A 27,041-nucleotide genomic window follows, 5' to 3' on the forward strand; every position below is an offset into this window, starting at 1 on the left:
AATGCTCACGTTATTTTAATGAGTCCCATGTGCCTAGCGCAGCCTGCCAGGGTGGCTGTCTGTGCTCACGAAGCTGTGATTCTTGGCCCCAACACCTTTAATCCAGATGTAAGACACTGGACAGAGGTCACACATCCACCGAGAGAAATCAGATGGGACTGGCTCCAGGTGAGCAAACAGCAGAAGTCCACTTTAAAATGGAAAGGAATTGTAAAACAATAATAATAAAACTTAAAAAAAAAAAAAAAAGTCTTAAGGGAAAAACCATTCCAAGAGAAAGGAGCATCCCTAAAACCAAAGTGTTGCATATACTTAAATTATCAGGTAAAAACATTGCATTTAAAAAATACCTTAAGAAAAAGCGTACAAACTTCAAGGTGCTTTCATATCATGGGCTGTGGGGTCTCCCCACCTGGCCTGTAGTGCTTTGGGGGCCCGTGTGGCCGAGGGGTGGGTGCCTACCCACTGTGCCCATCGGACTGAAATGTAACAGACCAGAAGGAACAGGTCGTGCCCCGGGGGGAACAAGGCAACCAGGGCTATAGGCGGGCTCGCCTTCCTCCACCACTGGCTGGTGACACGTGTGGGGTGCCTGGGGGCCAGGACAGTCCTCTCTCCTGGGAACCTCGAATACAGTAACAGGGCAGCCTGCCCTCGGGAGGCGGGCCATCCCTCAGTCCACGCGGGGGGTGGGGGGCGTGCTCAGGAGACAGCGGCTCTGACTTCATCTCCCCGGGAACCCAGCCTCCCTCCGCCACCGAGTACCATCCAGAAGGACAAGCCTAGGAGGCCTAGTCGAGCCGCACGGGCAGCTCCTCCCCACAGGCCTGGTCTGAGTAGGGGGGAGGCGGGGGCTGCTCTTCCCCCAGCACGTAGGTGGGGTGGCTGCGGCTGCGCTTGGCCTCTTTGATGTACAGCTCAAGGAGGACCTTGGTGGGCTGCTTGTCCACCCGCTCCTTGGGCACACCGTGGCTCAGCAGCCAGCCCATGAGGTCCTTGCGCGTCGGGTTGGGCCCCAACATGAGCTTGGCGCGGCCCGGCTGGCTCTGGCGCCAGAGCAGGCCCACATCGGCGATGGTCTGGATCTCCATCACCGCCTCCAGCACCGTCATACCCTTGACCAGCAGGCTGACGAGCGAGAGCCGCAGCTCAGAGGGTGCGGCCGTCAGCAGGCGCCGCTGGAGGCCCTGCGTGAAGGGCACGTCCTCGGGCGCGGGCCTTGGCCCCTGCTCTCCTGCAGGAGGGGAGGGCGGCTCGCGGTAGATCCAGTCCAGCATGCCCAGCTCACGCACCAGCTGGATACCCTCCTCCATGGTGGTCCAGGGGCGGAAGGGCAGCTCGGTGGCCTCGAAGTGCAGGAAGGACTCCCAGCGCCGGCGCCAGGCCAGCAGCAGCCAGGTGAGCAGGGCCTTGCAGCCGCCCCGCAGGGTCTTACAGCGGTAGTTGAAGATGGCATCGCTGGTCAGGTCGCCCAGCAGGGCTAGCTCTCCAGAATTCAGGGACAGGGCCGGCCCACCCTGGTCATAGACGCGCAGGATCCAGGTGATCATGAGCTCATTGGGGTTCTGCTTGAAGCGCCGAGAGATGGCCAGGAGCTCGGTGTATGTGTAGTAACGGTCCCCCCGCCCTATCTGGGTGGGCGCCAGTGCTCTCTCGGCCATGGTCACAGCTGTGCCCTGCAGGGAACAGTAGGAAGCCCAGAGGGGCGCTGGCTCAGGGGCTTCAGGGAAGGACAGAGGTCATCAGGTGGGAAAATAGCCACACCCTCCAGGACCTCCCCAGAGTGGGACCCCTCAGATCCCTGGGTGTCAAAGGTCCCAGAGGGCACTGTGTCCTCAGGGGAGGTCAGAGCCCAGTGCTGGACATCATGGGGGTCCCAAGCACAGCCCCTTCAGAAGCCCTGACAGCGTCAGGGCAACCTCTCTCATAACCGCCTCCCGTTGCCACCCCCCACTTCACAGCGATACTGTGAAGAGTAAGTGAATCTAATGCTTAGCACTAGGCCCAGCTCTAAGTAAATGCTCAGGATTTGCTTTTATGTTATTACCATAAAACGACAAATTTATTACCATTATGGTATTAACAAGAAGAGAGACCCTCTTCTGTTCTTACCAAGCACAGGGATGGCGGGGCTGTTCAACTCCTGGAGGAACCACCTGCAGACCAGAATGGGTCAGAGAGGTTAAGAGCAGGTCAGCGGGGCCCAGGGCAACCATGGCCCTCCATCTCTCCCTCCCCAGAGTGGGGGGCCCCTCAGACCCCCCGGGTGTCAAAGGTCCCGGTGGGGGCACTGTGTCCTCAAGGGAGGTCAGAGCCCAGTGCTGAGCATCATGGGGGCCCCCAGTGCCCTTGTCCACCTCCTCACTCAGGTCCCAGAGCCACCTGCCTCCAGTCCTAAGGGGGCTGACAGACAAGAGCTCATCCAGGTAGGACAAATGACCAACACCTGGCCATTGGGATGCCAAGGAGCAAGCCCCCATCAGGTGCCTTTTGATGCCATACCCCCCCAACCTCATCTCCCCTTGACCACCCCTCACTGTGGCTCATCCATGGGTGTCACTTGTATGATCTGCAGCAACTGACTTTAGCACCCCCCTCTCCCAACACCGGGGCTGTTTCTCCTCCTGGAAAACGGGAAGAGTTTTGCCTGACAGACCCTTGAAGGGAAGGGGGCCTCCCTCCTCTGCTCAGATCCAAGGAGCGCCCTCCTGAAAACACCCCCATGTCTGCTCTGCCCGCACCTCAGGTCTGTTCCACACCCCCCACGCACCACCCAAAGCCTCCAGTTCTGCTCGTCTCCCCTCACCTGTCCTTGCCGAACAAATGGGACACTTCCCACTCCACTTTCCCAGAAATTCCCTCTCAGCAGCAATGAACGGTCAGAATTCTGCAGGGGGAAACCCCAGGCGAAGTGCACCAGTCCTAAGACACTCATGATCTGAAATCTGAGCTCACTCATCACGGAAAGTAGTTTCTCCTCCCTAAAGTGCTGTCAGCAAGAGCTGAAACCTCCAAGGACGCCAGAGAATACACTTGCAGTTCTGTTCCCAACAGAAAACAAGCGTCCTAGAGCAGAGAACACTTGTTTCTTTTCAGGTAGCAGGTCTCTATGCCCATTTTGATTTAGTTCTTTGAAACACTTCGGCAACATTCCCCAGATAAATGGTCCCCTTAAACAATGGTTATTGTGGAAATCAAGGGTGACTTTAATAACTGTATCAGTTTATATATACAGGATTCTTGGGAAGCTAAGCTCTGCTTAAAAGTACAAGGTATGCAATCTATAAAACCCTCAGTATTAACAGTGATAAATGTTGCCAGCTTGTTTCTTTCTTCTGCTGACTTTGGAAATTAGATTTCTGATTAGTCCTTTTCCTTGAAACCCAAACAGATGTTTTTCTTCCACAATCTATGTATTTTCCATCTAATTCAACCCTTACCTTTGAAGATGGGAAACATCACTGCTGCCCCCACCCTTTCCCCAACTGTGCAGAGGATTCAGGCCCATATGCTCCTAATGTGCCTACTCTACAGATTTAGAAACTGAGGCTCAGCAGACCAATCACTTGTCTAGTTCTTCAAGCCCATGAACAGCAGAGCCGGGATTTGGACCCAGGCCCATTCTGGCTACATTCCCACTGCTATAAATGAACAGGGAATTGCATGTACATCCCCAGCACAAACGTTGGCACACCAGAGATAGCTGATGTGAAGTCACCCCAAATGAAGGCATTTTAGATGGGGGGGGGGGAAGAAGCGTGTGGGTCAGGGAGTGGAAGCAAGGGTTCTCACCAAAATGGGGTCATAGTACGTGGTCCCTCAGCTTGAAGATACACCTGTAACACAGGAAGGACATGGTGAGGGTGGAGGAAGAAAACAGTCTGGGGGAGGGGCATCCAGAGACCTCAAAACCAGGGCCTCTCAGATCCCCAGGTGTCAAAGGTCCTGAGGGGCACTGCATCTTCAGGGGTGATCGGAGCCCAGTGCTGGACATCATGGGAGCCCTGGTCCCCAATGCAACCAGATCCCAAGGCCACTCACCTTCAGGAACAGAGGCCAAATTAACTGCACTTTAAGAGACTGCAAAACACAAAACCCATCAGGAAGGTATGAAAGCCCCCTATGGGAGACATCACTGATACCCCACCTCCCCAGTGTCACAGGTCCACAGGGGACTGTCCTCAAACCCACTACACGGAGAAACCCCAGCGTCTATCAGCCCTTGCCCAGTTTTACAGATTTTCAGCATTGGCTATACCTGTTAGTAACCCGAAACAGTGAAAGCTGCTAGGACACACATCCATCCCTTGGAAGAACCTATTGGCAGATAAAAGGAGGGAGCTAGTCTAGGAAAAACACCCCTAAGACATAAGCAGCATATGCAATGACCAGAGAGCCTTTACTGCACCATTTTGGAACAAATCAGCTGAGGAAGACATTTTGGAGAGGACTTCGGAACCACAAATATAATAAAGTGTTAGCTATTTTCGAGGAAATTAAAAACATGCCTTCAAAACAGGAAGCACAAAGAAAGCAACCATGGCAAAACGTTACAACTTAAAACTTCTGTCGAGTTCCCAGCACACTTGAGGATTTTAATGGTAACAAGTGAAAGGACTACATCGGACACAGCGACAGAGGGCGCGCCAGTGATGAAATCCTCACTCCTGACACGGCCACCGTGAGGATCAAAGATTTTCCAGGGGGCTGCTGGAAGGGCGAAGAAACTCAGCTAGAGGGGATTTTTGCTGGGTCGTGGTGGGGAGAAAGAAAATCAGCCAGCTGCCCCAGGGCTGGGTCTCCTCGGCAATCAGGAAACGGATGGACGTCCACGACCCCAAGGACCAATTAGCCCAGAAGTAACGTTCCACAAAACTGATGCATGGAATGAACACTAAAACTCTGATATCTGTAGGGACCGTGTCAGAATGATTCCTGAGGGTAAACAAAGGCCCCATTTGGTTTCTCCTAAAAGAACACCCACGTGGTTCTCAGAAACAACCCAGTAATTCATTTCGAGACTCCGCTCCCCCTCATTCCTTAGAAAGCCCTGGGATCCTGCCTCTACCTGCCGCCCCCCCGTAACCTTTGTTCTAGGTTGTACATAATGCCAGCCACGTGCAATCGAAAAAACAACAGCGACTGCCTAAGGAAGACACGGGTAGCTAGCACGGGAGTGGAAAACCTCAGAAAGAAAAACTCAGTGTCACACGCGCTCTCCTCAAAGACAGCCCCTCCCCCCAGCCCCCCAAGAAAAATGGACAAGATGGCGGAGCCCTGCGACGTGGGAAGCAGAGATGGCGCAGCCGGCCTGCGGTGCAAAGGCGCGCTAGCTCTGGAAGCCCTCATTCGTTCCGGCGGCAAGAGTCCCCCCGACCCTGAGCGCCTTTTCCAAAGGGTGCCCGCCCCACAGAGAACCCCAGGCTCGCGTCGGAGAGCACGCTGGGGTCTCACAAGGCCCCTGACGCCGTCCACGCGACGACCTGGCCGCCCCGCCGCAGCCCCGGGGCACCTCATGACAAGAGCGACCCAGATCCCAATGCCCAGCCGCGCGAACGCAATGCAGCCCAGAACCCACGACACACTCACCCGTCCTTCACTCTCTCCAAAGCGTGCGCGGGCGGCCTCGAGTCCCGCTTTATAGTGCGCGCCGCTCGCAGGGCCGCGCCGCACGCGCCCGCCCGGACTCCGCCCCGAGGCCCCCACCACGCGCGCCGGGGTCGGGAACCCAACTTTGGCGCTTGCGGAAGCGAATAATGCCTGTTCTCGCTAAAATCTTCCTGAACAGACCATATGATGTTGTCCCTGGAGTCGGGTAAAAGGAGTAGTGGGATATCGGGCCCCCTTGTCCTGTCATGAGCGTCAGGCTATTCTGAGGACAGCACCAAAGGCGGGCTGAGAAGGGGCAGGACCCCAAATGAGGACGGAGCCAGACCCGGAGGCAACTGGAACTGCCAGCGCGGCAGTGGCGGGAGCGGTGGGGGCTAGAGGCGGGGCCGACCCAGACAGAGGCCCGGCGCAGGGGGGGGGCGGGGCCAGCGCGGAGATCGACAGGGGACGTTCTGGGGCGGTGCTCGCGTGGCGCAGAATGAGAGGCTGGTCCTGAGCAGCGAGAGGAGGGGTCGGTGGCTGGACGCCGGGGCTGGAAGGCTGGACTTCTGGATCTAAGGGAGGAGGGGGCTGGGGGCCAGGACCTCTGGGCTGACTGAGGGCTGGATCTCCTGCCCTCCCCCCCCCCCCCCCCCCGCTCCCAGCTTAGATGGTCTAAGACCTGGGGGCTTGGATTCTTGGTAGGGTCGGAGCTCTAAGGAGTGTCTTTCAACTGACATGATTGTAAACATTTTTTTTTTCAAAGATAAAAAATGAAACTTCCTCACTTCAAACCCACTCACCAGAGTCGCCACTGTCGCTGTGGTGTAGACTTTTTACTTTACGGCTACACACACACGCATGCTCCGCTCCCCCACTCCACTTTGCCCCATAAATAGTCTTCCCCTTCATCAGTACGTACAGAATGACTTCATTCCTTAAACAGTGACAAAGTAGTCCCTTCTGTGAGTGGAACACACATTGTTTAGCTGGTCTCCCTTGCCATTTGGATTGTTTTCTTACTTCTAGTGAGGAGATGCCTCCCATGAAGCTTATGGTCTGAAGTAAGAGACCTATACCCTTCTGTTAAAAGAAAATGAGACATTTCCTTCACTGGCTTTTGCCTCACTCAGAGAAAAGCAAAGCCCTCACTGTGGCCCACAAAGCCCAGAGTGACCTGGCCGCTGTTCCCCCTCTGCCCCTGCCCCCCTCTCCCTTGCTCAGGCTGCTCTAGTCTTCTTGGAACCTGCCAAGGAAGGACATTTGTACCTCAGGACCTTTGCACTTGCTGTTCCCGCTGCCAGGAATCCTGTCCCCCAATCTCTCCCCCTGGCTCCCCTCTCTTCAGTCATGTGTCTGCTCAGATGTCACCTTGGCAGGGAGCCCCCCACTCCTTCCCAGACCCATCTCTCTTCCCCTCCTTTATTTTTCCTCATAGCACGTATCCCTAACATACCTCTTTATTTGTGGGCATATATTTTTGCCCCTCTGCCAAAATGTCAAGCGATAAAAACAAGGATTTGTATCTAGTTTGATCACTGCTATCGATCCAGTGTCTGCCACATAGTTGCAGCTCAATTTTCATTAAAGATGAAGAAATTTGAGAACCTTTTGTGGTAGAGAAGGGGCAGGATTATTTTAGCAACCCTTAAAGAGCACAAACTATGGACTAGGTGTTACGTTAAACTCCATCTAGGTTGAAGTACTATTATTACCCCCATTTTACAGATGAGGAAACAGACCTGATGGTTCAACAGAGCCAATAAGTGGCAGAGCCTAGACTCAACCCCTTCCAGCTTGACCACTGTGTGAGAGGGAGATAGAGGGGACCCCCAGGTGGAGACCCTGCAGGGGGACCCAGGCAATAAGATAAAATTTGTACCTGCCCTGCTCAGCAAATGACTCTGATAGCAAAAATACGCTACACCGAACAGCCTTAAAGATAGGTAGAGAAATAAACGGATAATTTTTGAAAAGAACAGCCCTGTGTTGGGGGACGGTTAGGGGAGAAGAGGAAGTGGTGATAAGGTTTGCTGGTAAAGGCAGGAGGCGAAGTGTAGGTGCAGGGAGAATTTGCCTCAGAAGGGGCACGTTACTGGGGGTCATGAAAGTAAAAGATAAAGGCTTGAGGGCCTGGAGAGACTCAGCTACTCAACAAATATTGATTGGTACCATCTGTATGTATGCCAGGAACCGCTGGCTCAGTTCCTTTGTTGACCTTGTGCCTTTCATCTCTTTCTCCTGAGTTCCTTCCCTTACCTATCCCTCTACCCCAGAGGGCCCAAGGGATGGGCCCACGGAGAGATGGCATTTCCACAGAACCCTTAACAACGTACTGAGCTAAGAGAATATTCTGGACAAAAAAATACAGATTATTTAAATATACTAATTATTAATCCGAGCGGGGGTATTCAGAGGGGACTGAAAAGGGCAAGACTCTCAACTAGAGAGCAGGGTTGTCAGGTACTTGGCAGGGAGCCATGGGAACAGGCCTGGAGTGTTGGAGTCATTCCCATGTCCTAAGTCCAGATGGCCTGGAGCGCCAGGGTGGACCAGAAATTCATGTAGTTCAGATAGGAAAAGAAACCTGGAGAAGGAAGAGAGCAGAGGGGGTGAGAAGCAGAGTTCACAGCTCACCCCTGATCCCAATTCCCTCCCCAAGCCCAATCACACCCCTACCCTGTCTGCAATCCATTTCCAAACCCTAACCCGACCCCGTCCCCACATCCAGCCCTATGCCCACCCATCCCCACCCTCATCTCCCCAATCTTGTTTCCCACCGCTGTCCCGTTTTATCTAGCCCTGTCCACAACCCATCCCCAGCCCAAACTCTATCCCACTCAGTCCCTGTCTGTCGTCCTGAAAACCCATGCCCACACCAAACCCCACCCAAGCCCAGACCAGTCATCAGGAAGAGAAAGACGCCGATCCATGCCAGGTAGAAGCTGCGCCCCAGCCTGTAGGTCATGCCTTCCTGCAGGTACCCACTGGCCTGCATCAGGTAGAACAGGATACCCAAGATGATGCTGGTCCCTGCACGAGTACAGGTGTTGGGAAGCTGAGCATCAGGTGTGTGCAGACCCCTGCCCATAGTTGTGTGGCTGCCTACCCCTTGCTCAGTATTCTCGCTCTTTCTGTTGCCTCCCTGTACCTCTGTGCACAGGTGGGAAAGGAAGTGCCTTCCCAATGTCATGGTAGAGCACATTGGAAGCACAAGTCTTAGTCTTTAACCAGGCCCTGGTGGTGTCTAAAACCATAGGCTTTGGGGCCAACAGACCAGAGCTCTCCCTCCCACCTTAGGGCAACCACTCCATCTCTCTGAGCCTCGTTTCCCTCCTCTGTAAAGTGCATGGAATCATAAAAGTCATCACCTTGGGCTATCATGAGGAGTTGTTGAGATTGGCACATTTCCTGACACACAGTGAGCCCAGAATTGAGCTTGATTCTTATCATTGTATTGGGTCTTTAATTTTGGGCTTCTCTGAAGAAGGGAACAAGAAACCCACTCATTCTGGATATTTCAACTTTTAAAATTTTGGGTAGTGAAGTCCTGGGTGATTTTTAAATTTATGTATTGAAAGATAATATAGGAGGTGTTTTCCATTTAATTAAAAGGAATGGGCAGAAATGTTTTGTTTTTTTTTTGTAGAAAAATGTCTTATATTAGATGACATAAAACTGAGGTGTTTTCTACCCTTTGTACCTTATATTTCAACAATTGGGAAGAGCTACCAGACAAATTGAATAAATACTTTTTGCACACAAGGAAACAGGAAGTTGAGTGTTTCCTATGCTTGGCTTTGCTATCACTCTCCAAGAATGTTTTCCTGATACAAATAAAAGTTGTGGTCAATTACTACAAATGACAGGAACATAATATCCTTCATTTCCAAATTAAAGTACTGCCCCACCTCCTTTTCTAAAAAGTGCATTTGGCATGCAAATGGAAAACTAGACCCTTCTCCTCCTCCTCCCCCCCCCTTCTTTCTTCTTTTTCAACTAGACTATTCTAATCAGAGTATCAACTTTGAGTTATTTGGGTCAGGTGGGAGGATTGTCATGGTAAGTGGTAAGGACTTGGGCAAAGTTAAATAGCTACCACCAAGTACCAATATTTTCTAATTCAATCCTCACTACACCTCCATGTGGTGGGAGATTTTATCTCCATCCTACGGATGAGAAAACTGTGGCTCAGAAAGACTAAGTAGCTTGAACACAATCACAGAGAAGGTGGTGGTGGGGAGACAGGATTTGGGATGGGGTTGGAACTGGAAATGGGTAATTGGGTAGAGGTTGAAGTTTAAGTGATAAGGATGGAGGATGGGGTTGGGGGTGGGTTGTGGTGGAGTTTGAAATGAGGTTCACAGGTAACAGGGTTGGGTTGAGTTTGGAATGAGTGTTGAGGAGGGTTAGGTATGGGGTTGAATTGGGTGTTGAGATTTGGAAAGGGGTTGGAGATGGTAATGGGGATGGTTTGGAGACCGAAAAGTAGATAGAATTGGAATGCAGTTTGGGATGGGGATGGGCATCCCCAAGGGGGTAATGGGTGAGTTTGAGATTTGTTGGTGATAGAGATGGGAGGCAAAGTGGAAGCTGCTATCGGGGCCAGAGATGGGGTTGTGTTGGAAGTTCATATTTTTTATGGGGATGGATTGGAGATTTGGAGGGACATAGGATTGGGATTGGTGATGAAAGTGAGGTTGGGGATGGGATTGGAATGTGGTGGGGGAGGGGATTGGGTATTATGGTGGGCGCTAGGCAAGGTACTTCTCGCCTCGGTTCCTGAGGGAAAAATCTCAGTGCCATGCCTGCCAGGATGCTGAAGATGACGTTGGAGAAGTCCAGCAAGGGCACGTTGGAGCTGGTGAAGAAGATGATGTTTATGAGTAAAATGCAGAGGCAGAAGCTGGCGATGCTGGCGAGGAGGAGAAAGGCCCAGGCAAAGTCCAACAAATCTGGGGAAGGAAGAAAACCAGGAACAGTAAAAGAGGCACTTGGGCCCTGAGCATGGGGGAGAGGGTCCCCAGTGAGGTCGGGAGTATTCATGAACCCTCTCCCTTGCAGATTCTTCATCCTCATTTTAAGAAAATTGAAATTGGGCTCTAGAGAAGGGATATTAAGGCAGATGCCTTTAGCATGGAGGGAACACCTCTGGGTCAATGAGAACAGGTTATTGGGCAGGGAGAGGTGGGATGAGCATTGAGGAACCAGGTCTGTGTTATGAGGGCAGGTTCCCTGGGGTGAAAAAGCCTCAGGATAATGTGTAAGATCCTAGGGTTATGGGGACTGTGAGGTTGGGCATCATGGAGGTGAAGAAGAGCATAGGGCACTGAGGATGGTTCTGAGGCAGTGAGGATCATCTGGGGGAAGGGATGACTATCTGGGGGGTAGTGAGAACTATCAAGAGAAGGGAAGACTAACCTGGGGCAGTGAGGACCCTCCCAGGGAAGGCAAAGAAGGGTCCCTGGGACAAAGAGGAGAGATGAGTCCCAGGAATGGTGAGTATAGAGCAGGCCTTACAAGCATTCTGGTCGTACTCATGTAGGCAGGAGACGTCAGGGCACCGCACAAAGAGGATGGTGTTGATGGGGATGGTCAAGGAGCCATCAGGGTGCCCAGGAGGTCTGAGTGGCACCTGGAAGTGGATCCAGGGCTGGCCCAGAGAGATGAGAGCGATGATCATCATGCCAACCAGGCTCAGTGCCAGGCTCAGCTGGCGGCTGATCTTCTTGGCTCCATGCAGCAGCCGCCAGCCCATGGGCAGCTGTGAATGGCTGTATCTACCCTTGTTCTGAAACCTGTGGCAGATTGCCCACCACCAGTGTCAGCACTGAGTCCAGCCACCCAGCTCAGCCACCCCAGGTCCATCTGCCAGACCTGTCCCATCCAGTCTAGCCTTCAGACTTTCTTGTCTCTATGTCCAATCCTCCATTCCCTGTATCCCCCAGGTCCTGCCTCTAGAACCTGCTCACCCACATTCAGCCTCTAGGCTCCCTTGCCTCCAGATCTAGCTTCCAGACCCTGCCACCCCTACATTCCATTCCTAGGTTGAATCAATCCCAGATCCAGCCTTTATGCCAAGCACCACCCAGAGCCAACCTTCAGATTGAGCTTCCTGCCACACCTGGGTCCAACCTCCAGCCTCCAGTATATTGGTTTTAGGTCTGGTCCCTGACCTTTGAGTGCTGCCCCTCCCCCAGAATTCTAGCCCAGAACCTGGCCCACTGCCTGGACCCCTGCCTCTCACCCGCCAGAATGGATCTCATTGGATCTGCTTGACTGTATGCTCTGGATATTGTTGTCTAGAGTACTTTTGTTGAATTGGGCGCTGTCCACAGAGCCTCTGAAACTCTCCTGAGAGGTCCAGATGATTGAATCGACGCTTTTGATACTGGCCGTGGGGCTGTGAGTAATTGAAGGGAGGGCATCGACTTTGGCCTGGATTGGCAATGTGAGGCCTTGAATACTTGAGCAGGGACTCCAGCTTGTTGTCCCATGGTTATTGCTACTGGCTGGACTGCTGCTGTAGGTAACTGACTCTATATTGGTCAGGGAGTTGTGAGTAATTAACAGAGAATTGTGAATGCTGAAGTAGCGAGTTTGGAAAATGGGTGGAACATCTTGGGTATTGAAACAGCGACTGTAGGTAACTGATGGTGCATCTTGGATACTGACCCGGCGACTGCTAACAGCGGCTGGTGTGTTCTCAGTACTGACCCGGCGACTGTTGATAATGGACAGTGTGTCTTGGATACTGCCCCAGCGACTGTTGACTAGTGGAGATTCTTGGATGCTGACACGGCGATTGTGGATAGTAGGCAGGGGTTCTTGGATGCTGACCCGGCGATTGTGGAGAGTGGGCAGGGGTTCTTGGGTGCTGACTTGGCGATTATGGAGAGTGGGCAGGGGTTCTTGGGTGCTGACCCGGTGACTGTGGAGAATGGACGGAGAGCTTGGGGTCTCCTTTTGGGTATTACCGGGAGCTGCTGGAAGGACATCTGGCTGGGTGCTCTTGTGGTAAGGTTGAGGCCTCTGGGACATGTGGAAATGCAGGGCAAGACCAGTTCCCAGATGAACTAAACAGCCTGCCAACTGCTTTAGCCCCTCCTTCCAGGCACCTTCATGGCCACCTAGGAGTTTCTTGGTCTCTTTCCCAGGTTTAGGCTCTGTTCTTTGTGGTTTGGATCTCTCTGACCCTTCTTCTGTGTTCTCTGGTCTCTCCTGCTGTCCAGGGGCAGGCCTCAGGGCTTCAGTCTGGCCTGCAGCTGGGGGCAGGGAGGAGGTTCCATGACAGTTGGAGAGATTCCAGGAGGTTAGGAAGTTGGCCATGGATTCATACTCTACCCTGTGTGAGTGACATGGGGGCTGGGCTGAGGTTGGGTCAGGGTGGGCTCCATGTAGGGTATGAGCAAGGTCAGGATTGGGTCAAGAAGAGGTCATGGATGGATCTGAGAGATGTCAGGACTGGGTAGGGGTGGGGTGGCAGTTGGGGGGAGTGACCAGACAGAGCAGAATCAGAGAGGGGCTAGAGTAGGGTCAGGGCTGGGCAGGGCTGAGCCAGCACTAGGGCACCAGCATCTCTGAGGTCAGTTCTTACAGTTTCTGGAGGGCTTGAGATCTGAATTTGTAAGCCCCTCCTCCTACCTGCCCCTACCATGCCCCACTCCCAGGGCCTTCCCTGAATTAATTTCCTCCTTGTATTCCCTTTTTAAGTTCGGTGTCTCTCCTTGCTCTCTTTCTCCTCTGTCTCTGTCTTTCTTTACTTTCTCCTGAGGCCTTGGGGACCGAGAGAAGGTTGGACCCATTCACTGCCTCAGAGACCTGCAGTCTGGGCTTGGGAGGGGAGGCAGAACAGCCACAGCTTGAGAAGGGCTCAAAAGAGGTCAGTGGGAATGCAGGTACTCCAAGTGTTTGCAGCCTTTCCAGTCAGGAGTGGAGATATTTCAAACTTGCCTTTCCCCCATCCCTCCTTTTGGCTTTTGTGGTAACCTTTTGGGGGAAAAAAAGAAAGAAAGAAAGTAAAAAGAAAAATCCACAAACTTTTATGTCTTTAATTACATGAATATCCAACTCCTCTGCACCTTAGCTTCCTCATTTGTCCAAGGAGATAATGACACTTTAGAGGGTTGTCTTAAGGATGAAGTGGGTTAATAACATAAAAGCACATAGAACCCATTGTAATCAAAACCTGTTGGATTTTTTTACACTTCGCAGATGTTGATTTTGACGCTCCAAGTAACTTTGTCCATCCCCCCGAGCTCCTTCCCAAGTCCAAGACCCGTATATCCAACTTCTGAAATCCACATTGAGAGGTGCCACAGAAGGACAGGAAGGAATTACTCTGTTTAGATACCATGGATGCCCCCACCAGTTCATTTATTCTTGCATTCAATCATGACCCTTTTCATCGAACAAACAGCAAAAGCTCTATACCAGCTGATGAGGGTGCAGTGGGAACCAGAAGAGATTTGTTCCCTACCCTCCAGGAGGTCCATTGGGGAAGACTGGTAGGGGAAAAAAGTAGTGAAACAAGGGGAATCACAAGTCTGTGTGATACCAGTGAAGACAAGTTGCACATCGCACTGTGGGAGCATTTGGTGGGTGACCTCACCCAAGAATTGAGGCTGGGCTGGGCCGGGCAGCTCAGGAAAGGAGATGTGGAAGGAGGGGCACGGGAGGGTGGTTAGGGCATTCTGGGCATGGGTGGAAGAAGAGTGTTCCAGGCAGAAGGAGCAGCCTGAACTGTGTGTGGAGGTGCCGAGGTAGGAAAGCTCTCAGTGTGAATGGGACCCTGTGAAGTCTAGTGCGGCTGAAGGTGAGCGAGCAAGGGAGCGGGGACAGGAGTCCCTGCAGGTTGGGAAGGTTGGCAGGATCACAGGGGCTTGGTGAATGTAGGGTGTAGGCGATACCATGGGTCTCAGCCTCGTGAACACTCTTTGGAGGCTGCGTTGTAGCTGTGTGTGTCCTGGATTGGGATTTGTGACAGGGGTCTAGATAAGGGGATGAAGTTGAGAGCAGTGATGGAGCTGGGGTTTGGGGAACAGGAACTGGAGGATGGGGTTGGAGACAAAACAAGTAGGTTTGGGCTTCGAATGGGGTTGTGGATGGGGGCTGAGGTGGGCATTATGGTTAGAGATGAGAATGAGGATGAGTTTGGAATCAGAGATGGGGCAGAGGTGGGTATTGGGGTTCGGGTGGGGGTGGGGAGATGGCTGGAGGAAGGGGATTGAAAATGGGGTAAAAGGCAAGATCTGGGTGGGGGTGGAGATGTGGACGTGGTCAGAAATGGAGACTAGCATGCAGCAGTGGGTTGCAGGTGGATCCTGGCCCCCAGAACTCTCTTCTTTCCCAGCCGACGTGGTCTCTTCCTGGGATGAGGACCGCAAGTTCATCCTGCGGGGCTGGTCTCTCATCTTCAACGTCCTTGCAACCCTGATGGTGCTCAGCGTGGCAGATGGACGTCTGGCCTACTTGCAGGGCTTTTATACTGGCTACCTGGGCATCTGGACAGACTGCAGAAAGCACAAGTGTGCCAGCCTGGGCCAAGTCACCGGTCAGTAGGAGCCTGGACAGGCTATGGGATCCTCGAAGGAGGGGGTATCTCAGGAGGCTATCAGGGGCAGGAATCTCTGGGGGAATCTTTTTGGATGTTCTTGGGGAAAATGTTTGGAATTCTCGGGAGGGTCTCTGGAGATTCTCTGAAGGCCTTGTGAAGGAGTCTCCTGGAGTTACATATAGCTTTTGAGGAAACAGGGAAACAGGACTGTCCTGGTGCATGGGCAGAGCACTACAATTGACCGAAAACCAATCTGCCTCATCATTAGATGGCTAAAGATGCCCTCATTCTCTCTCTCCCTTTAAAAAAAAAAAAAAAAAGATATATGTATTTATTTGAGAGAGAGAGTGCAGGGGGAGGGGCAGAGGGAGAGGCAGAGAGAGTCCCAAGCAGACTCTGCACTGAGCCTGAGGTGGGGCTTGATCTCAGGACCTGGAGATCCTGACCTGACCTGAAACCAAGAATCAGATGTTCAACTGACTGTGCCACCCAGGGGCCCCTCTCCCTCATTTTTTAAAACAGTGTTGTTGTTGTTTTTTAAGACAATTAAAAAAAAGATGATTTCCAGCTCCTTCAGAAACATTTTGCTTCCTTGTAGGTCTCTGTGTGTTTCCAGTGATTTTGAACACTGCAACAGGAGACAACCCAGAACCTGGAGTCAGAGTGCCTGGGTTTGGATCCTGGCTCAATCACTTGTTGACTGGGTGATCTTGGGCACCTTCTTTGACCTCTTTGCGGCTCAGTTTCCTCATTTCTAAAATGGTAGTGTAGTGGTCTCTATTCATGCATTGTTTGAAGAATTAGCAAGTTAAAACAAGTAGAGGAATTAAAACAGTGCCTGGCTCATATTAAGCACTACACCAGCTTTAGCTATTATTATTATAAGGGATTTTTTTTTCAGCCAATGCACCTACCTTCGTTTCAGATCTCAAATAAGTTTATGAAACTTCCAGAACATTGTGTGGTATTAATCTTATTTATTTATTTCAGATATCTCTTTTGTGTATACCTCCCAAACTCAAGTTGGTGTAAGTAAGACAAACATGGTTTCAGGTTATGGAAAAGTACAGAGGCATAGATCTATCCCAGGTTCAGGTACTGCTGGATCCAGGCGCTTAAAGGGTGTCATTAGGGAATCTGTCTCTTGCCACCTCTCTGTGAAGGCTTCCTTGTAGGCAAGCTATGCCTAGGCGGTGGTAATGGGGCCCATCATCAGCACCCAGATTCTGTCCTTTCTGTGAACAACCATGGGGGAAAAGAGAGTAAGTTGTCTTCTGTAGCCCTCAAGCAAAGATCTCAGTTTTAGCTCTGATAGGATCAGATTTACTTCCCTGGGATTTCTCTATCCTCTCTGCACCCAGTTGCCGTGGTCAGGGAGATGTCTTGCTGTGATTAGCTGGGTCTGGATCACACACTTTTCTTACGAGTCAATGGAGGGGTCATTTCTGTCAGAAGCACAAGGACCAAGGGTGGGCAGAGAGTTCCTCTGAACAAAGTCAAGCTGTTGTTGCCAGAAGAATGGGAATGGATGCTGGGTGGCTTTGATATACACTCCCTAGAGAAGTCAGGATTCTCACGACAAGCAACAGAAAACAATTAAAGCTAGTTTAAGCAGAAAATAGATTTATACAGGATGTTGGGGAGTTTGCAGAATCCCTGCAGGGCCAGAGAACTGGGCTCCAGGCGCCAAGTGATCAGGACCATGCCCAAAGAGCCCCCGGAGGACTGGCTGGTTGGGCGTGCACACTGCAGCTTGCTCTGTGCAGCCCAGTCTCTCCAGGCCTGGACTCCACTGGGGAACCTCTTTCTCTGCTGCCCTGGGACCCTGGAGGTGGCTGTGGCCACACCTATCAGAATAGAGTCCATGCCCACTCTTAGCTGCTGATTCCAAGTCTAGTGTGGCTCTTTATTGGTGGAACCTTGTCATGTGCTGAGGTCTTAACTCTATGGGAGGCTGGTTTTCTTCCTGGAAAGTGTGGATGCATATGTTGGGGAAAATTCTCCAAATGTGGACTGGTGTTCAGAGGTGCTGGGAAGACAAAAAAGAGTGGTGAATGTTCATTTCATTCTCCTTTTGCTCTAACACATTAACTTTGGGTGATTTTAAAGTTTTTCTTTATTTTAAAATTTAAGTTACTTTTATTTGAACAGGCAATATATTTACACAGTTCAACATTTTAACAAGTGTAAGAGTCTCTCTCGCATTTCTGTCTACCATCCCACCCATTCCCCTTCCTGGGGGCAACCGATGCTACTAAGCCATATTTAAGCTCTTGTGTGTTCTTCTTGTCTTATTTTCTGCACATATGAGAATATAGCTATGTTTATCTACAAACACATACATACACACCCCCACATATAAGTATGTCTCTCTATTTAATGTATATGTTTATCACTTAAAAAACACACAAGGTGGTATGACAGCTCTCTTTTTAAAAGTAAATCATCATTTATTGAATGCTAAGAATGTACAATGCTTTATGGTTGGCATAAAGACATAACATATAGGTTATGAGGGCCTTTTTTAAGGTGTAGAAACTTAGAATTTTTATGTTCTAATTTCCCCACCTTTGCCTCTGAGATTTTACCAATTGCATCTCAGCTTTGGGGAGTTCTTCTTCCTCTAGATTTTTGGTGAAAATTCAATTCTGGTTGTGTGTGTGTGTGTGTGTGTGTATTAGGGTTTGACTGTGATTTTAGTGTGTGATATGCAGGCGGCATCAAATCCTGTGCTCCTTGCCAACTTACAGAAAGGATTTGAATTAGTCAGGCGTCTTTGGGATCATAAGTAACAGAAACTCTGACTTGCAATAGCTCGAGTGAAGGAATTTATGGTCTCACCTAAGTGAAAAAGGGTGGGAACAGGAATGCTTTCAGGCATGGCTGAATTCAAGGGTCCAAGTGATAGCATCAGACATTACTATCTGTCTCTTTCTTGGGTACTTAAATTGGCCTCATTCTCAAAGCTCCACATAGTGATAAGTCAGGATCTAGTTAGGAAAAGAAATCATTCTAGATGCTTCAGAGGGGGTAAATATAGGGACAGAAGAAAGGGAGGTGGTGGTATTACCAGAGCCTGGAAGCTGGAGCCATCTGGAAGGCATAGACTCATGGTGGGATTTGCTTAGAGGTGACTAGAATCACAGAAAAAAAAAAAAAATGCAGCTACTGCTAATAAAGACACCAGCTGAGGTGGGGGTTGGGGAGAGGGAAATAAATACACTGGCTTGTCCTCTCCTTCCAGAGCCAGTCTTCTGCTGGTGCTGCCCATAAGCCAAACATACTGATAAGCCAATGAGCAAAGGAGGATCAGAAATGTAGTCCTTACAGTACAGAACGGGGAAGGGTGGGGAATGGATCTGAGAGCAGACAGACAGACAACTGACAGAAATACTAACAATGTGGCCTCAAGTCTGGCAGGAAAAAGAACACAAAAAGTTCCTACAAAAGTCTTGTGTGACTGGGTCACATGAGTACCCCAAAACAAATATAGCAGCCAGAGCAATGCAAGGCATTGATTAGCTTATAACTGGGGCTGAGAGTAGGGAATGGACCTTGAGGCTTACACCACAAATGTCTACTTCTGACCAAACCACAGGCACTCCAGTCTCTGGGATGACAAGAGCCAGGGACTTGAATGTCATCTCAACTCTCTCTCCTGTCCCCTTGTCTGCTTTTCTTTCTTAGTTTTACTCTATCAGATCTCCTGCCCTCATGAGACTGGGTCCAAGGCTCAGGCAGCCCCAGGCTCATAATCCTCTTGACTAGAGGAAAGAGCGCTCTTGACAGCTTCAGTTAGAAAAAGTCCCAGGGGATGCCTGGGTGGCTCAGTTGGTTAAGCATCTGCCTTTGGCTCAGGTCATGATCCCAGGGTCCTTGCTCTGCAGGGAGCCTGCTTCTCCCTCTGCCTGCCACTCCCCCTGCTTGTGCTCTTTCTCTCTCTCTCAAATAAATAAATAAAATCTAAAAGAGAGAGAGAGAGAGAGAAGTCCAGAGCAGAGCTTGATTAGTTGGCTTTGGTCATGTGCCCATCTTTGGGCCAATCACCATGGCCTGTGGTACGGAGCACTGTGATTGTTTCAGCCAGAGGCATGACTATTTTTGTGGCCCCAGAAGGCAAAGCATGTCATAAGTTCTCAACCAGGATTTTGTGATTGAGCCCCAGAGGACTGTTGCTATTCTGTATATATGACCAAGTTTTACTTTCTGGTTATGTGTTAGAGATATGCAGTTTGTCGGAAACAAAGTAGATGGAGTCTTAGCTTATTTGGCTGAAGCCATCTTGCACTGTTCAAAAGTAGGCAAGGTAGGGAAGGGCTAAAAGGAGATGTAATTCTCAGAAGGGGCCAAAATTCTTGTTGTTTTGAAACATATATTGGATAAATAGCAACTCAACCTGAGTGGGATTATGTGGTTTTAGGGTATTTGGAAGTTTTTCTTGTGTGTACGTATCTGTGTATGCTCTGGGGGTCAAGGTGGGGGATTTGGAGAATGTCTATGGGGGGCTCTGGGATGTGAATGGAGGTGATATTCGAGAGGTTCTGGGAGTGTAAATGCGATAACTGGGAGACCTTGGGATGTGAATGGGAGAGACTTTAGCAGCAGTAGGGCGATTTTGGAGACTATGGGTGACTAAAGCGTCTTGGATAACTTTGAGGGTGCTATTGGGAGTGTCTGGGTGTGATACTGAGGGTATTAATGTGAGTTGCTGTGGGATGCCTTTTGGGAGTATGAGTGGGATGACTTTGGAGGTGTCTGTGGGGATGACTCTAGAAATGGTTGAGATGATTCTGTGGGGTGACTTTGAGGATGTGAGTGGGGGTGACTCAGGGGTCATCTGTATGGGTGGAGTTGATTATGAGCATTCTGGGGTTGACTTTGGGGTAGGTGGGGGGTGATTTGGGACAAACTTGAGGGTATAATCGGGGATGATTTTGACTTTACAGGTGCCTGGGGTGACTTGGTGAGAGTGAGAGTCATTTTGGGGTTTCTAGGAAGGAACTTAGGTGATGGGCGTGGGGGTGAAGTTGAGGATGTGTGTTGCCAAACTTTGGGGGTGTCCATGGGGCTGCTCATGGGGATGTCAGTGGGATGAGATTGGAGGGTGACCTTGGAGAGTGTCTGGGGATGACTCTGGAGCATTTCCTCTTCTGCCCCTAGTTCTCATCCATATGAGCATGGGCTTCATGATGCTGGCCCTGACCCTGTGTCTCGTCCTCCTCCCCACCATGGGCCTCTCCTTCCGGCCAGTCTTCCGACGCCTAACTAAGATCGACCTTGTCTTCAGTTCTCTCAGCTTCAGCATTGGTAAGGGTCGGCTTGGGGTAAGAGGTGCTATCTGCTGGGTCTGTCTTTGAATGTCAGTTGGGGTCTCTGCCCCACTCTTTCTGTGTGCATCTCCATGCTACTTTATCTTTCGCAGTCGGGGTGACTGTAGGGGGTATCTCTCTCTCCTTCCTGTTTCCCCTCTCTTTCTTTACACTTCTGTCCGGGTATCTTTCTGTCTGTCACAGGAGTGTATGTGTGTGTGTGTGCGCGCGCGCACACAATGGCTTGTCACGGAGAGTGAGAGAGGAGAGGCTGTCTGTCTCTCCTCTCTTTCTGGGGGGTCCTGGGGTCCCTGTCCAGCCTTGTGTCCATCTCTGGCCCCACCCCAGTGCAGGCCTCCTGATTGTTCTCAGTCTGACACTCTTTGTAGTCAACTGCGAGACGTTGCGCCCGAGGCCACAGGTATCCTACCTGGTGACCACCTACCTGTGCTGGGCTGCCGGTGCCTTGATGCTGTGGTCCGGTGAGGGCGGGGCCTCAGGAGGAAGGGGCGGTGCCTCGGTAGGGCAGGGGGCGGAGCCCGGGGAAAACTGGAGGCAGGGCCTGGGGCCGGATAGGGGCGGACCCGAGGGGAGGAGCCCTCGGGGGATGGGGCGGGGCCCAGGGCGGGGCTCGGAGTTCAACCGCCCACTAGCCCTCCCGCCCGCAGGAGCGCTGAGCTACTTAAACCACGTGGGCATGTGGAGCAAAAGGACGTCCTTTAAAGAGCGGCGGGTGAGCTATCGTCGGTGGGCCTCGCAGCAGAACACCACGAGACGCATGTCCCAAGAACAGTCCGCCGCGGACCAGAAGCACACCGTGGACCTGCCCAATGCACTCACCCCCTCAAGCCTCTCGAAGCAGTAGCGCCCGAGCTTCTCAGGATACTGACCAGTGACCGCAGTCAGATACCGGGCCCGTCCCCTTCATCGCGGCCACGAGCCCGAGATTAGCCCTCCCTTCGAGGCCCCACTCCCAAAGAACATGCCCCACCCCTCGAGCTAGGGTTACCCTTTGCAGCTCTGTTCCCGCGCACTGAATCCTCATCCTGCTCCCACCCCTACAGTGCGACACCGCCCCCTCCTTTTCCGTAAGCTAGCCCTCTCAGGCCACGCCCCGAAGTTGCACTCCAACGTGGGAACTCCTCCCCTTCCGAGGGCGAGTCCCGCCCCTGGATATCCAGTCACGCCCCCGGCGGGACACTTAACTGCCCAGCATTTGATGTAGCTACGCGGTTCTGGGGAGCCAGCCTCTCCCCCGAAAGGCGTGGCTTGTGATAACATTGCCTACCCGCCCCCCCTTACTGACGTTTCCGACACAATAAAACGTGGGCGCCTCACAACCTTTAAGTCCGACCCTCCGTTGCGTCCTCTCCCCCAGAGCAGGGTCGGGTCCAAATGTGTGAACCGGTATCGAGTCCCTGCCTTGCTTGTCCTTTGGGATCTGAGCCTCTCTCTGCCGGTTTGTCTACACCTGTTTCTCCTCCTTCCTTTTCCCTAGCTCATTCGTGCACGCCTCCTGCCGCGAGCCTGGGAGGGCTGTAGAGGATTCTAGACTGGGCTGGGTGGATCCCCAGCTTCCAGGTTCCCAGCATCTGGAAGGCCAGAGGACACCAAACGTGATGCGAATTTGATGCGTATTCGATTTTACTGGGGTAGGGAACATGTTGGGGGCATTCAGGAATTGGCTGTCATGGTCTCCTTGATCCACTCCAGGTGCGAGATCACTTTGGTGTAGATCGCGGGCGTATTGGGGCTGCCACATGGCATGTTGCCCCAGGATGTGATTCCTTGAAGCACACCATCGCAGATCAGTGGACCCCCCGAGTCACCCTGCAGCAAAAGGGGAGAGCAAAAGAAAGGTCAACAAGGTCCCCCGTTCTGCCCGTGGAGCACACCTGGCTCGGCTCACAGAGCGCACACAGTGCTCCGGGAAAAGACACAGTTCTCTCCAGAGTCCACTGCCAGAGGGCGGCGGGATTCCAACAGAGGTGAACTCTGATGTGGAGTAGGGAGATCCGTGGGATACCAGGTTGAGGGTGTGGGAAGGAAAGGGGGCGGGGGGGGGGGGGAGGGCGCCGAGGCTTGGTTGGGGGAAGCTGGAGTTGGGTAGCAGTGGAGATGGATGCCTGGTTAGCTCTCAACAGCAGTCCAGAACCTGAGTCCCCTCCCCCAGCACCTCGAGACCTGGGGGCGCGGGGTGGGGCACGCTGGCTCACCGCACAGGTGTCCTTGCCGCCCTCCAACTGTCCAGCACACAGCATGAACTCTGTCACCTTCTGGGAGTGGGCTTTGGCACATACATCATTGGACAGGAGTTTGAGGTCCACACACTGGAGATTGTCTGGGTATATGACTACAGACCAGAGATTAAAAGGGCTGTGACCAGACCACAGGTGACTCCTCAGCCCCTCCTCCCTCAGACCCTGAGTCCGGTCCCCAGCCCCCTCCTCCCTACACCCAAGTGTCTGGGCTCCAGGCTGCACAGTCTGGCCCCTAGCGTACACTTATCTGGTTCAATGCTGCCCCAGCCAGAGGCGTGGCAGGTGCTCCCCAGTTGGGGTTCCTGCGTGGGCAGGTCCAGGACCCTCACAGCATCTGTAATCTGGGCGGGCTCTGTCAGGCGCAGCAGCATGAGGTCATGGCTATAGTCCTCTTCGGGGAGCTGGGTATGGTTCTTCAGGAGACTCAGGTTGAATTCAGGGTGTGGGAAGCTATCACTGACCTGGACAAACTGGGCTGTGTCTTCATGCTCGAACAGGTTGTGGCGACCCAGCCAGAGCTGGTAATTGCTGGGGAGAGAGGGGGCCCCAGGGAATGAGGAGAGAGGAGGCCGAAAGGGAAATGGGGACCAGGGAGGGTCCCGAAGACAGAGAGAGACAAGGAGTAACCTTGGAGGGAGAGACAGTTGGGAAGATAAAGAGCTATGAAGAAAAGACAGTGAGTGAGAGAAAAATGTGACAAGGTCAAAGGCAGAGACAAAGACAGGGAGAGTGAAATACAGAGAGCACAGAGGGAGAGTGGGTGAGAGGCAGAGGGAGGACCGTGAGAGACAGAGCACAAAGGAGGCAGAGACAGAAGAGTCCATGGGAGGGAAGGAACAGACAGGGAGGAGAAGGAGCAGCAGGCTCAGTGAGACGGGGCCAGGAAGCAAAGGGGGAGAGTGCGGAATACATGCTGTGGGGGTGGGGCACAGCCTGAGCGAGAACGGGGAGGGAGAACGGGGAGGAGCGGGGAGGGAGAACGGGGAGGAGCGGGGAGGGGGCCTGGGACTGGCTCAGCTGCAGCAGGGGCTGTGGGACTGGCTCCCCAGCAGCCGCTGGCCTGGCCCCCAGCCCAAGGTCTGCTCCACCTCCCTCCCCAGACTTTCTCCCCCTTCCTCCTCCTCCTTCTCTTCCTCCTCCTCCTTCCTCCAGGGCCCCCACCAGGCTCCAGCTGAAACCAGCCCTCCCCTGTGTCCCCTGCGGCGCTTCATTGTCCTGGAGGGAGGGGCTGGGCACATGAGAAGCCCCCTCACACACACATCTCAGGATAATCCCTTCCTTTTCTCTGGGGGTCCCCCTCAGTCTCGTCCTGGGGGTGCTCAGCAGCGATGGGGGAGAGAGAGTGAGGCAGAGACCCAGAGAGAGAGAGAGATGGGGCAGAGAGATGGAGGCTGAGACCTACAGTGACAGGGAGGCAGCAGAGGGACCCGGAGGTGGACAGACACACGGAGACACACAGAGACACTGAGACCAAACAGAGAGATACAGAGATAAATCTTACTCAGATAGACACACAACAGAGCCAGTTACTGAGAGACACAGAGACACAGTTACAGGGAGAGACAGAGACACAGGCTGCCATGGGAGGGCTTCCCTGGGGTTGTCCCTGCCACTGTCCATGGGACCCAGCCCAGTACCATCTGTTTCCCTCAGTCCCCCAGCCTCCCCTGAGGTGAACCCAGGGTCGGTGCCCCGTTGTTTATTCCCGTGGGAGCACAGACGCCCCCTCCCCACATGCCCTGCCCCCACTCACTCATTTATGCAGTGGGCAGCTGTGAGCACCCACTGTGGGTGCACCAGGACGCCCCCGCACTGGAACTTGCTGTAATGGTACAGAGCTGCCTGCCAGGGTTGGGAATTCTGCTCACAGTCCCAGCCTCCTATGATCCGGGACTGGATGGGGGGCACGGCACCTGTGGAAGGGGTGCTGGGTCAGGGCAGCTGGGAGGTGGCAGTGGGGCCGGGGGTACTGGGCTAGAAGAGGGAGCTGTAATGTTGGGTCGGAGGGACATGGGGGCAGAGGAGCAGGGCTGGGGGTCTGGGGAGATGGGCAAGGGGTGTGGGAAGTTTCTGGAATTCTGGAGCCATCCTTGGGATTATGGGTTGGTGGTGGGTCTGGGTGGGGAGACTATGCTGAGAAAAGAGCCAACCACAGGGATCAGGCAGGAGACAAGAAGACAGGGTGTGAGTAGCATGTGGCTGGGGATTGGGTGATAAGGGGGTGATTTGGGGTGTTGGCCTGGGGAACAGAAAGTTGTAAGTTCTGAGAGGGAGAAAAGATTCTAGAAATAGAGGATATAGGGCCCCTAGAGAGTGGCTCAAAAGCTGGGAAGGAAGGATTGCAGGGGGGTTACAGGGATCGCAGCCTGAAATATTGGTTAGGGTCTAGGTTGGGTTTTGGGATTCTTTAAAGATGCAGGGGAAGTAGGTCTGAGAGGCCGAGAATAGCATCTGGGCTGAGGAGTCTGGGTGTAACTTGAGGTCCCTTGACTGGGGCTGGGAGAGGGTCCTCTGGGGGTCTGGGGTCCTTGAACAGGAATGGCTTTGCAAGAGGGGTGAGGCCGTGGAACTGGAGTTGGGGTCAGGACTGGAATGGGGCTCGGGGGGAAGGCAGAGCTGGATGACAGTTCTTCTGGGATTGGGTGATTCTCATGGAGATGGGGTTCATAGTCTGAGGATACTGGAGGGATCTGGAGTCCTCTCGGGGGTGGTGCTGGACGGGAATGGAGATGGAGGCGTATTGGGGCCAAGCAGCTGTGGGAATGCAGGGAGGACCCACTTGGTGTGGAGTTTTAGACTCATATGCTGGAGTACTGGGGGAGGTAGGGCAGGACAGTGGGGCCGTGAAGGTATTTGGGATCCTGGAGAGAAGCCCAGAAAATCAGAGTCATACAGGAGGGATTCACTTGGGGAGGGCTGGAGCGTGGGGAAGAAGGAGATTCTACAAGGAAAGGAACCTATAGTTGGGGGTTCTGGGTGTTCTTCCTCAGGGAGAAAGGTGGGGTGCTGGATCAGGGTTCAGGGTCAAAAAGTTGGGGAAGGAAGAGACATTTGTAGAACCCTCATACCGGATGGTTGGGCCCACCTGGAGTCACGGGCCAGAAAGTCTGTTTGGGGAGAAGCGTAGGTGTCTGATGGAATTTGGGGGTCCTGGGAAGATTTAAAGGGAACCAGATGCCAGGGACTGGAGGACCTCGTTGAAAGCTGACAGCCAGATGGGAAAAATCACCAGGGTATAGAAGGATTTGGGGACTCAGGAGACAGAGCCATAGAGAACAAGGGGGTGGGTGGGGGTGATCAGGGTCCCAGGGTCTGCTGGGATTGGGAGCACTCCTCGGAAGAGTTGGAGTCCCCCAAAGAGACAGAGATGGCCCAGGCTCGGCCCCCTTGGTGAGGGGCAGGCGTCTGAGTGGGGAAGAGGAGAAAGTTCTGCGGGTACCTGGGAGGGAGCAGGGACCGATTGCAAGAATGAGGACTGTGACCGGGGTGAGGGGCTGAAGTAGGACTTTAGGGGCCTGGGAGAGAGCCTGGGACCTGGGTCTGGGGTGGACTGTGGGACAGGAAGGAGTTACGGGGGGTGAGGGAAGTATGAGAGTCGGGCCCACTCCCCCACCCCACATCTTCCCCACTGTCTCACCAGTCCCTGCCAGGGACAGGGCAAAGCACAGAACCAGGAACCACATGGTGACCACACGCAGGCTGGTGGTGAGCTTGGAGCTTGGAAGCCTCCCCAAGGAGTGTTTTAAAGCCCTCACCCCCCCCCCCCCCCCCCCGCCCAGCCCCACGCCTGCCCTGCTGGCACCCAGATGCTGGCCAAGGCCCTGCCCCTGCTGCCCGGGGGCTGGACACCTCCTCCCACCCCAGAGCTGTGGAAGGGGCGGGAGAACGAGCACCTGTTGTTCTGCGGGCCCTGATTGTGCTGGAAGCATTCCTGGGGCCTGAGGCCAGACAGGGCAGGGCCTGGAGCTCCTGGGCCCCTACTCATGGAGACAAAGACAATGAGGGGAGGTGTGGGGGGGGGGTGAGTAGGAGAAGAAAGAGGAGAGTGGAGGAATCACCGACCTCCAATACAAAGCCCCATATACTGGAACCCCAACGACTCAGTGCACCCCGAAACACCAGCAGTGGGGCTCTGATTCCTTTCTCCCTGCACCACTTGGAGCCAAAATGACAGTCTCCCAGCTTCCGCTGTCTCCGAAACATAGCTTTGGCTTTCAGAACACCCTGACTCTTGCACTCCCGGACTCAGGATCTAGGCCCCAATCTATTGTTTCTCTCCAAATAAAATTGTGGTGGGTACCGATGGCCACAATCCTAGTGCCCCCA

General features: G+C 52.9%; 4 protein-coding genes and 3 non-coding genes across 20 annotated transcripts; 1 reads left to right on the forward strand and 6 right to left on the reverse strand.

The window, feature by feature from the left end:
* On the reverse strand, positions 1-6,408 carry C17H19orf48 (chromosome 17 C19orf48 homolog). 9 transcript variants are annotated; one of them, XM_035724870.1, is made up of 6 exons: positions 6,393-6,408; positions 4,259-4,317; positions 4,042-4,080; positions 3,793-3,836; positions 2,113-2,156; positions 1-1,720 (listed from the first exon to the last, which is right to left on the reverse strand). In XM_035724870.1, exons 4-6 carry the CDS (start codon positions 3,804-3,806, stop codon positions 792-794), a joined length of 987 nt encoding a protein of 328 aa, XP_035580763.1. In that variant the 5' UTR covers positions 3,807-3,836; positions 4,042-4,080; positions 4,259-4,317; positions 6,393-6,408; the 3' UTR covers positions 1-791. The 9 variants fall into 9 exon arrangements, with proteins under 9 accessions (XP_035580763.1, XP_027473119.2, XP_027473125.2 ...); XM_027617318.2 differs by lacking the exon at positions 6,393-6,408 and adding an exon at positions 5,590-5,921; XM_027617324.2 differs by lacking the exon at positions 6,393-6,408 and adding an exon at positions 5,590-5,911 and having other exon boundaries at positions 1-1,676.
* On the reverse strand, positions 1,787-1,877 carry LOC113936787. Its single transcript, XR_003524362.1, has one exon. It is a non-coding gene; the product is annotated as a small nucleolar RNA SNORD88 (small nucleolar RNA).
* On the reverse strand, positions 2,247-2,340 carry LOC113936788. The gene has a single exon (XR_003524363.1). It is a non-coding gene; the product is annotated as a small nucleolar RNA SNORD88 (small nucleolar RNA).
* Positions 3,915-4,005, reverse strand: LOC113936789. The gene has a single exon (XR_003524364.1). It is a non-coding gene; the product is annotated as a small nucleolar RNA SNORD88 (small nucleolar RNA).
* Positions 6,409-7,984: 1,576 nt separating the features above from the next.
* LOC113935375 lies at positions 7,985-12,829 on the reverse strand. Its single transcript, XM_027617302.2, has 5 exons — positions 11,837-12,829; positions 11,110-11,387; positions 10,398-10,544; positions 8,491-8,622; positions 7,985-8,176 (listed from the first exon to the last, which is right to left on the reverse strand). The coding sequence occupies exons 1-5, from the start codon at positions 12,628-12,630 to the stop codon at positions 8,109-8,111; spliced, it is 1,419 nt and encodes a 472-aa protein (XP_027473103.2). The 5' UTR covers positions 12,631-12,829; the 3' UTR covers positions 7,985-8,108.
* Positions 12,830-12,860: 31 nt separating this feature from the next.
* Positions 12,861-21,783, forward strand: LOC113935401. Of its 5 annotated transcripts, none has more exons than XM_027617366.1 (5): positions 12,861-12,938; positions 14,942-15,142; positions 20,306-20,452; positions 20,808-20,936; positions 21,123-21,783. In XM_027617366.1, the coding sequence occupies exons 1-5, from the start codon at positions 12,917-12,919 to the stop codon at positions 21,317-21,319; spliced, it is 696 nt and encodes a 231-aa protein (XP_027473167.1). In that variant the 5' UTR covers positions 12,861-12,916; the 3' UTR covers positions 21,320-21,783. The 5 variants fall into 5 exon arrangements, with proteins under 5 accessions (XP_027473167.1, XP_027473168.1, XP_027473171.1 ...); XM_027617367.1 differs by having other exon boundaries at positions 20,844-20,936; XM_027617368.1 differs by lacking the exon at positions 12,861-12,938 and adding an exon at positions 13,811-13,901.
* Positions 21,784-22,083: 300 nt separating this feature from the next.
* KLK1 (kallikrein 1) lies at positions 22,084-26,426 on the reverse strand. Of its 2 annotated transcripts, XM_027617341.1 has the most exons (5): positions 26,353-26,426; positions 24,469-24,628; positions 22,957-23,243; positions 22,671-22,807; positions 22,084-22,284 (listed from the first exon to the last, which is right to left on the reverse strand). In XM_027617341.1, the coding sequence occupies exons 1-5, from the start codon at positions 26,396-26,398 to the stop codon at positions 22,129-22,131; spliced, it is 786 nt and encodes a 261-aa protein (XP_027473142.1). In that variant the 5' UTR covers positions 26,399-26,426; the 3' UTR covers positions 22,084-22,128. The 2 variants fall into 2 exon arrangements, with proteins under 2 accessions (XP_027473142.1, XP_027473141.1); XM_027617340.1 differs by lacking the exons at positions 24,469-24,628; positions 26,353-26,426 and having other exon boundaries at positions 22,093-22,284; positions 22,957-23,580.
* Positions 26,427-27,041: the final 615 nt, after the last annotated feature.

The sequence above is a fragment of the Zalophus californianus genome, chromosome 17, assembly GCF_009762305.2.
Source record: "Zalophus californianus isolate mZalCal1 chromosome 17, mZalCal1.pri.v2, whole genome shotgun sequence".
NCBI classification, from domain to species: Eukaryota; Metazoa; Chordata; class Mammalia; order Carnivora; family Otariidae; genus Zalophus; species Zalophus californianus.

Bases quoted from the DNA above. Each gene is read 5' to 3' on its own strand.
- LOC113935401 (XM_027617366.1), top strand. From the start codon at position 12,917: ATGGATTCATACTCTACCCTGT. The intron at 12,939-14,941 runs GTGAGTGACATG...CTTCTTTCCCAG, and splicing joins GGATTCATACTCTACCCTGT to CCGACGTGGTCTCTTCCTGG. The intron at 20,453-20,807 runs GTAAGGGTCGGC...ACCCCAGTGCAG, and splicing joins TTCTCTCAGCTTCAGCATTG to GCCTCCTGATTGTTCTCAGT.
- KLK1 (XM_027617340.1), bottom strand. From the start codon at position 23,539: ATGGACTCTTCTGTCTCTGCCTCCTTTGTGCTCTGTCTCTCACGGTCC. The intron at 22,808-22,956 runs GTACGCTAGGGG...TCTGGTCTGTAG, and splicing joins CAGCATTGAACCAGATAAGT to TCATATACCCAGACAATCTC. The intron at 22,285-22,670 runs GTGAGCCAGCGT...CTTTTGCTGCAG, and splicing joins GCGGCAAGGACACCTGTGCG to GGTGACTCGGGGGGTCCACT.
- LOC113935375 (XM_027617302.2), bottom strand. From the start codon at position 12,630: ATGTCCCAGAGGCCTCAACCTTACCACAAGAGCACCCAGCCAGATGTC. The intron at 11,388-11,836 runs GTGAGAGGCAGG...AATCTGCCACAG, and splicing joins AATGAGATCCATTCTGGCGG to GTTTCAGAACAAGGGTAGAT. The intron at 10,545-11,109 runs GTAAGGCCTGCT...TTCCTTCCCCAG, and splicing joins TGAGTACGACCAGAATGCTT to ATTTGTTGGACTTTGCCTGG.
- C17H19orf48 (XM_035724870.1), bottom strand. The intron at 1,721-2,112 runs GTAAGAACAGAA...CCTTCCCTGAAG, and splicing joins CCCCGCCATCCCTGTGCTTG to CCCCTGAGCCAGCGCCCCTC.